A 9,223-nucleotide genomic window follows, 5' to 3' on the forward strand; every position below is an offset into this window, starting at 1 on the left:
TTTTAGTTTTAATTAAAAAAAAAAAAATTATTTAACAGGGAACATTCTAAAAATAAACAAACAAACCCAACACAGTTCGAAATTTTAATCAATTATATGAAAACACATTCGGAACTTTCCAAAGGACAACTGAAAACTGTGGACGCGAAAAATGCTGCAAATTATTTATGGAAAGAGTTGGTATGTGACCTTAATGTTGCGGGGCCACCATCGCGCGATGTTTTAAAATGGAAAAAGGTAAAAAAGATTAATTGTAAATGGTTTTTGAAGCACATATTACTTAATTATTTAAAGGTTTGGTTGGATTATAAAACCCATTTGAAAGCAAAAATGCGGCGGAACAAAGTAAGTATCTCTGGAACTGGTGGTGGTCCTCCAAGTCATTACTCCTTAACACCGTTGGAGGAGCAGGTTAGTGAGCTTCTGGCAATGGAAATATCCGTCAGTGGAATAAGCGGCGCCTCAGAATTTGGTGCAGCACAGTTAACACAACCAAGTGGGTCAGACATCACAACCGACGAATTCCGACAGAATGAACCAACGCCGGTGGATGAAATGCCACATTGTTCACGACAAAGAGTCGCTCCGCAAAAGAAAGATAGCCTTTTAAATAAGCAGGTGGATAACCAAATCGCTTATCACAAAGGTTCATTAAAAGTGTTATCTGAAAGTAATGAAAATCTAAAGGTAATTTCAAAATGTATGAAAAAAAAACATAAAATGGCTAAAAGAAAATATATATTGGCTGTTGAAAAATTCGAACACAAAAAAAGGATTGATTTGGACAAAACAAAACTAAAATTTGCAACACTAGAACTAAAAAAGCAAATGCTAGAAATTGAACGGTCCGACCAATAAAAATATTGTATTTTAGTTATTGATATTGAAGTCTGTTACTTATTTTTTAATACTTACTGATAATTACTTATTTATTATATTAATAGTTTAAATGAATTGTTTTGATTTAAAAACGTATTTCGTGCTGATGTGATAGTTTTTACTTTTTATTACATACAAGTATATAATACTTACATATATAGATATGTACGAGGGCTGTCCGATAAATAACCGACCTCAACGTGAAGCTAGCCGCACATCTGAAAAAAAAGTTTCTACTTCAAATTGTGGATATTATAATAGCTACTCGCCAAAATTTCAGAAATTTATCTTGCGCAATTATCTGTTGACAGTCGTTTTTGTGAGTCTATTTCGGTGATTTCCCCAAAATGGAAAAATTGAATATCGAGCTGTAATTAAATTTTTATTTTTGAAAGGCAATACGCCTTCACAAATCAAAGATGAGTTGGACTCTGTGTATGGTGACTCTGCACCATCGTTTACCACCGTAAAATTTTGGGCAGCTGAATTTACACGTGGTCGCAGGAGCTTGGAAGATGATGAACGTCCTGGGCGTCCAAAAACTGTAACCACTAACGATAACATCGCTAAAGTTCATCAATTGGTACTAGACGACCGCCGGATTAAAGTTAGGGAAATAGCTGAGATTATGAAGATGTCAAAAGAAACTGTTTGTCACATATTAAACCAAGATTTGGCCATGAGAAAGCTGTCCGCGCGTTGGGTGCCGCGTTTGCTTACGCTAGACCACAAACGTGCGCGCATGAACATTTCCAGCGCTCTGTTGGATCAGTTTAGAGGCAATAAGACCGAGTTTTGGCGCTGATTGATAACTGTAGACGAAACTTGGATTCATCATTATACGCCCGAAACAAAAAACCAATCTAAACAGTGGATTGAAAAGGGGGAACCAGCCCCAAAAAAACCTAAAGCTGTGTATTCGGCTGGGAAAGTGATGGCGAGTGTTTTTTGGGACAGCCATGAAATTATTTTTATCGACTATCTTGAAAAAGGAAAAACTATAACAGGAGCATACTACGCATCATTATTGGACAAGCTAAAGGAAGAAATTTCGAAAAATCGGCCACATTTGCAAAAAAAGAAAGTCTTGTTCCACCAAGACAACGCACCATCTCACACCTCAACAGTCACCATGGCACCAAGCGACTTTTTTGTTTCCTCGACTTAAAACTGCGCTCGGCGGCCAGAGATTTTCGTCAAATGAGGAGGCAATCTCTTTCGTAAACTCGTATTTTGCAGACAAAGACGCCAAGTATTATTTGGAAGGGTTGCAGAGATGGGAGCATCGCTGGGAGAAGTGGGTGGAGTTACAAGGAGACTATGTAGAAAAATAAAAAAAAAATTTGAAAAAGTCGCGTGCATCATGGTTAGGTCGGTTATTTATCGAACAGCCCTCGTATACACATGTGCGAGAGACTAAAGCTTTATATCATTAATGTGAATTTTAATCAAATACATGAGAAATTGTGAAAAATTAAAATGTTTACTTAACTAAATAGTGTTATATGTTTATAAAGTAATCTTACTGTTTTTTATTTGATCCCTTAAACGTTTAGCAATATTGGTTTCATTCGCATTTCCTATGGTTTCAGTATAACTAGCATCGATTTCTTCAACTTCTATTGCCATATTGGCAGGTGATTCCACATTTAAAAGAGTGCAAATATTATGTAGAGCACAACATACGTTCAAAATTTGCACCACTTTTTCTGGGACATAATGTAGATCTCTAGCAGTTAAAAGGCATCGGAACCGTGCTTTTAATACTCCAAATACTCGTTCTATAAGGGATCTGGCTTTTGAAAACTTGTACAGGGTAGGCCATTTAAAGTTGACCCAAAGAACAAAAGAAAACAATGTTTTTTGTTCATTTCAAAAATAATTTATTTTGGTCCAAGGGGATTTGTTTCAGCTAATATTTAAAAATTAGATCGCGTAAATGGGCACCTTTAGCTTTGACAGCTAAATGCACTCTTTTTTCGACATTTTCCATGACTTTGGCCAATGTTTCGGATGATTTGGCGGCTGTTTCACGTCGAATGTTGGCTTTCAGTTGAGCTAAGGTCTTTGGCTTATTAGCGTATACCTTGGATTTCAAATAACCCCACAAATAAAAGTCTGGTGGCGTCAAATCTGGTGATCTCGGTGGCCAGTCAACATCACCATTTTTCGATATCAATCGCCCGCGGAAAAATGGTCGCAATAAATTGATTGTTGGTCGAGCTGTATGGCATGTAGCCCCGTCCTGTTGAAACCAGAAGTTATCCATGTCATTTTCGCGAATAATGGGTATCGTGGAGAGTGGTGCGAGAGATGTCTAATTCCTGAGAGCGGCGATAACTCGATGTCGATGGAGTCTCCTCAATACTGGCTCGTAAAGCTTCGATATTTTCATCAGAACGTCTTGTGCGTTGTCTGGATGCATGACTGGCATTACTGAGATTACCGGTGTTCACAAATTTTGCGTATAAAGACTTAATTGTGTTCTTAACTGGAGCACTTTTCACTTTATTTTTTTTGCGAAACGCACGTTGAGTTAACACAATTGAAAAGTTATTTTGAATATAAAGCTGAACAATTTCAGCGCGTTCTTTTGGAGTGTACTGTTCCATGGTATAAATTGTCTTCGAATGACGCTTCTAACGCGGTATGACATTAGCCGATTTGTCAGCTTTGTTGTAGTAACTCTCAGCAGAGTTTTCAGCAGCATTTCTATATGGAGTTAAAAGCCATGGCTCAAGCGGATATCCAGAGTCGCCTATAAGAAAAAAGTTAAGTTAGCAAAATAATTGATGCATATAATGGCTAACGATTAAAATAAACGAATGTGTATATGCTCACCAAGAATGCGAATTCCTCTTTCTCCATTCACATAGTTGGTTTGTAAATATTGGCGCTCGCTTGATAAATTCCACACATGTTGTGAATCATGACACGCCCCAGCAAACCGACCGTTAACGGCTTTGATCATCATCTTATGATCACATATCTAGGTTTTGGAAACAATATTTATATAAAACCAAGATAACTTAAAAAACAATTGCCTTACCACCATAGCGTTTATACAATGTTTTAATTTTCTATTGAAATATAAATGTTCATTTACGGCCGGTCGTATCATTTGGATGTAAGTACCATCCACCACTCCAATTATTCCTGGAATTCCTGACACTGAGTAAAAAGCTCATTTCGCTTCATTTTTCTCCTCTGATGTCATTCCAAAAGTTATATGTTTTGGACACAGCACTTCTTCAATCGCTTTGCAAACTTCTAACACACAACGCGAAACAGTTTGTTGAGCTAGTCCTGTATGATGATCTTGTCCAATTTGCTGTTGATACCCTCCCTGCGCCGCTAATTTCACAATTTCGGGTATTCCTGTGGACCTGCGTGGAGTTTTTAGCTCATCACTTATGCTATCCAACACATATTTGAATGATTCCTTGCTTAGGCGAAAGTTTTGCACGAAACTATTTACGAGTAGAAGCACAAACAAGTTTAAAGAATTGCATTACACTTTATCATTCAAACTTACCTTTTTTCACTAAGACTCATCACATTGGACTTGTCCCTAATAGGGATGGCAATCTCAATTCCGATTCTACACGAGAATCGAGTTTTCTCGTAAAATACTCGAGTTTTCGGAATCGATCTTCAGTAGTCGGAATCGATTAAGAATCGATTCTTGAGATTCGACTTTACTATTAATTAAGTGACCAGTTTCAAGTTATAAGCTTAGTATCCAGCTCTCAAGAAATGTTCCTTTCCTACAATAAATTTACTGAAGCGGGTGGAGTACCAATTGAATTAAGGCAATTTATTAATCGGCCGATAGTAGATAGAGGTAGTACACCAGATCCATTACTTGTTTGGATAAGTATCGAAAATGAGTATCCTCACGTATCGAGGATTGCAAGAAAATACTTATCAATTGTTGCGACTTCAAAATCTTTTGAACGTTTATTTTCGCATACTGGGCTAACTGCGAATCAAATTCGCAGCCGGCTAACGCCAGATCACTTAAATATGCTTCTGTTTTTAAGATCTGTCCCGGAAAATGTATGGTTTTCTTAAACTGACAATTAGCTTATTGTTCTTTTACTTATTTTAAATTTATTTAAAAACTTATTTTATGAAACTTCTTTAAACAACTTGAATTATTTAAAAAAAAATTAAATGAAATGTAATGTTCCCTGTACCTTATTTATAAACAAAACAATATAATTGTTTTTATCTATTTTTGTGAAATGAAATGTAATGTTTCCCTGTATCTTATTTATAAACAAAACAACATAATTGTTTTTAACTATTTTTGTGTTTTATTTAATCGATTATTCATTCAATTTATGCCTTGTGATTTAATAAATAAATTTTTGTCCTTTTAATTTAAAATCGATTAGAATCGAAAGAATCAATTTTTGCCCCCGGATAATCGATCCTTAGAATCGAAAAATATAGAAAAATAGTCAGAATCGAGTATCGATTCTGTAACCAATTTTGCCATCCCTAGTCCCTAACCATTTTCCGCTCCACTCGTTCATTTTTTTCGGTTTCTTCCCATAACACAACGCAATCCATATTCACACCTTTTTTATTTATTTAAAATTACTTTAATATACGCATAAAACTCTTCAAATTTAATTATGTTTGTCTGTCAATTTTTTACACTTCTTCACTTTTCTGTTATTGATTTTGTTTTCATTCTCCTTCGTTTCGGTCAGTAATGTCAACTATACTGGAGATTTCTCAACGGGAAAACAGTGCAACACTGTTTACAATGCGAAAGTGTTACAGAGTACCGATTATCCTTCGCAACGCAATTCACTTTCGCAACGCATTGCTATTTGTAACGCCTTACAGAGTAACCCCCCAGTATTCTTTAAACAAGAAACATTTCATCTATGTACATCTTCTTTTCTAGCATTTTTCATAAAATTGTCACATCCATTTTCGAACATTTCGTCAGCAATTATATACGTTCAAATTTACATATTTGAAAACAAAACGTTCTGCACGAAATAATTACTGCAGTATTGCAGCAAAGTATCAGCTGAGAATCAGCAACAGCGCATGCGGTTTATTCGTATATGGTCTTGTGCGTGTACCGATCAATGTTCGCGAAAATGTTTAATTTTTTACGATCGGTGCGCGCACATGTGGTCGTGTAAATTAATAAGTTGTTTGATTTTTGAGTGACTACGGGCAACTGCCTGTGGTCGACTGCCTCGTTTTCTTTATTACATTTTCTTAAATACAATATTTTGCTTAAGCCTAGATACAAATATTAATCTTACATTCTAGGAAGTATATCTACAATCCACTTGAGATAGGACATATGTAGGACATATGTTACAAGTGGAAAGATTCATCTTACAATCTATGAGTTATATTTTTGGACCACCTAAGGCGGACAGTATTAGGAAAGTACCATATGGGTTACATATTTATAACAGAAATACAATATGTTCATGTAATATGAACTGGTGGTATTAACTCCCCCACCTCTAAATTGAAGCGTCCCGATTCAAAAAGATATAGTATGTGAGGCTATAAACTAATTTATCAATTTGAACAGTACAATTTTGAAATCTTAATTTACTCCTAATTATTTTTTTGATGGAAGTCTTTCTACATGTGACAACTTTTAGACTAAACATTTCTTTTTCTGTATATTGAAGGTAAAAGATTTAAGATTTGATATTATCTTTATGAATTATTCTGTTCCTGTTTTGTATTTTAACTGTATTTCCTAAATCTTCTAATACTATTTGTTTTTTGTAATTGGGGTTTAATTTATTTCTTTCCCCATAAATTTTTTCATAAATAATATCTCCTTTTTTATAACTTTTCTGAAGCCTTTTCTTGTTATGATGCTCTAGCATTTTCTCTTGAGCATTTTGTAACACATTTTTCATATTATCATGAGGCTCTTTATTAAATAAAATGTTGCAAGGTTGTTTACCTGTTACAGAATGAATTGTTTTATTATACCGTTGAACTGCTCTCATAATTGATTCAAAATTACTAATTAAGCTGTGTTCTTGCTTTAAACATCTGGAGATTTCAATCAGTGTTGAATGAACTCTTTCTATTTGGCCATTACTTGTACTGTGGCGTGGTGTACAATAATAAATTTGCACATTAATCCTTTCCATTAAAGACTTGAACTGTATCGTACTTAAGTTCATTATCAATAACTATACTTTTAACATTTGGAAATGTTTGTAACAGTTCCAAAACTTTTTCTTCTAAATTTGATTTGTCTTCTATATATTTTACGATTAGAAATTTGGAATATGAATCAATACATCTAAGAAATTTAAGCTTTTGTGCGAAAAAATATCTATATTGGAATTAGTTTCGGATGTCTTTCATATTTATTACTATTACATATGCTACAATTTTTTGCGTACTGTTTAAATTGTTTTATCATTAAAGGCCAATAATATTGCTGCCTAATTTGTGCCAAATTTTCCCTATAATTTCTATGTGCTCTATTATGTGTTTGCTCGATTATCGATCCTTGATCTTCTTTATTGCATATATCATTAGGGAATAGTTTAGTATGTATATAGAAATTTTATCGTGGGAAATGTCTCCTTCAAAATGTTTTTTATTGCATATAGCACTTCAGGTGTGCAAAACATTCCTGTAACTTTTGGATTCATATATTCTTTTAAAATACCAATTATATTTTCTGGTCTGTCATATTCAATTAAAAAACGTTTATTATTAAAAGAAGAAATAGTCTCTGAGACAGTAATTCTTGCTCCACTATCGATTACTATCTGCTGCTTAAAATGGTTCAAAGGTTTTTTTGTTTCATGAATTTGGTACTCATCGCTACTTTCTGCGGAATGTTGGGTTTCTATTAGTGAATCACTTGAGTCACTCGACTCACATGAACTAGTTAAATTATTTAATACTTGTCTTGATAATGCGTCAGCAACTACATTTGTTGTTCCCGGTTTATAAATAATTTTTGGAGAAAACTCCTCAATAAAAGCTCGCCATCTTTTCATTTTAACATTTGGATTTTTTTCGGACATTGCAAATGCTAATGGTTGATGATCCGTATGAATTTCTAAATTTTTTACTGCATAAAGATAATGGCGTAATGTCTTTAATGCCCAAACTATGGCGAATAATTCTTTTTCGTTTGTTGCGTAATTTTGTTCGGTGGTGTTTAATGTCTTTGAAATAAATGTTATTGGTCTTCCTTCTTGGGATAAGACTGCACCTACAGCAACATTAGATGCGTCAGTAGTTAAAATTAATTTTTTCTCAAAGTTTGGTTGAGCTAATTCAACTTGTTCTTGTAACGCTCTTTTTAAGGTTTCACAAGCAACAATTCCTTCTTGATCAAGATTAATAATTGTTTTTTTGGACATATACTGCGATATTTTACCATTTTCTCCCTTTAAGTGTTTTGTTAGTGGTTTAGCTATTGTTGCATGATTTCCTAAAAATTTTCTATAGTATCCCGTTAATCCTAAAAATCCTCTAAGTTGTCGTAACGTCTTGGGATATGGGTAATTTTTTATTGTCTCTACTTTTTTGGGATCAGTTTTTATAACTTTATGGGATACAACGTATCCTAAAAATTCCACCTCGGTTTCTATAAATTTAGATTTTTCTATAGATATTTTCATATGGGCTTCTTCGAGGGTTTGTACTATATATTTCAAATGAGATATATGTTCTTTTAGAGTTTTTGAATATACAATTATGTCGTCAACATATACGTGACAAAATTTTCCTATAAATTCACGTAAAATATTATTCATTGCTCTCTGAAATATACTTGGAGCATTTTTAAGTCCAAATGGCATTCTAAGGTATTCATATTTTCCGTTATTTACAGAAAATGCTGTTTTTTCTATATCGTTTTCTTCCATCAATATCTGATGAAATCCAGACTCAAAATCTATTGTGGAAAAGTATTTTGATTCTCCCAAATTAAAAAGTATCACCTCGGGATTAGGCATTGGGTACCTGTCAGTTATTGTTTTTTCATTAATTTTTTTAAAGTCGATGACCAGTCTTAATTTCGGACTACCATCTTCATTTATTCCTTTTTTTGGAACGACCCAAACGGGAGAATTATACGGGCTTTTACTATGTCGTATAATCCCTTTTGCGAGTAAACTTTCGATTTCCTTATTAACAAAATTATTTGCAGATATAGAATAAGGATATTGCTTCATTAATTTTTCTATCCTTAGTATCATTTTTGCTAATATTATCATTGACGGGTGCCTCAGGACTTTTTTGTCCCAAGGGGTTTTGTATAATTAAATCATTGAGAAAATTTATTTTCTCTGTTTTACTATTCCCATAAATC

The 9,223-nt window shown here is 33.9% G+C and overlaps 1 protein-coding gene across 3 annotated transcripts in view; it reads left to right on the top strand.

The window, feature by feature from the left end:
* LOC125776347 (uncharacterized) overlaps positions 1–2,363 on the top strand; it is a 32,555-nt gene extending 30,192 nt beyond the window's left edge. For 2 of the 3 annotated variants that reach the window (XM_049448099.1, XM_049448098.1), the window contains exon 3: positions 39–2,363. In XM_049448099.1, coding sequence (XP_049304056.1) covers positions 39–858 — 820 coding nt within the window. In that variant the 3' untranslated portion in view covers positions 859–2,363. The remainder of the gene's footprint in view (positions 1–38) is intronic. The other variant, XM_049448100.1, reaches the window with a different exon arrangement.
* The last annotated feature ends 6,860 nt before the right edge of the window (positions 2,364–9,223 follow it).

The sequence above is a fragment of the Bactrocera dorsalis genome, chromosome 2, assembly GCF_023373825.1.
Source record: "Bactrocera dorsalis isolate Fly_Bdor chromosome 2, ASM2337382v1, whole genome shotgun sequence".
Taxonomy (NCBI): Eukaryota; Metazoa; Arthropoda; class Insecta; order Diptera; family Tephritidae; genus Bactrocera; species Bactrocera dorsalis.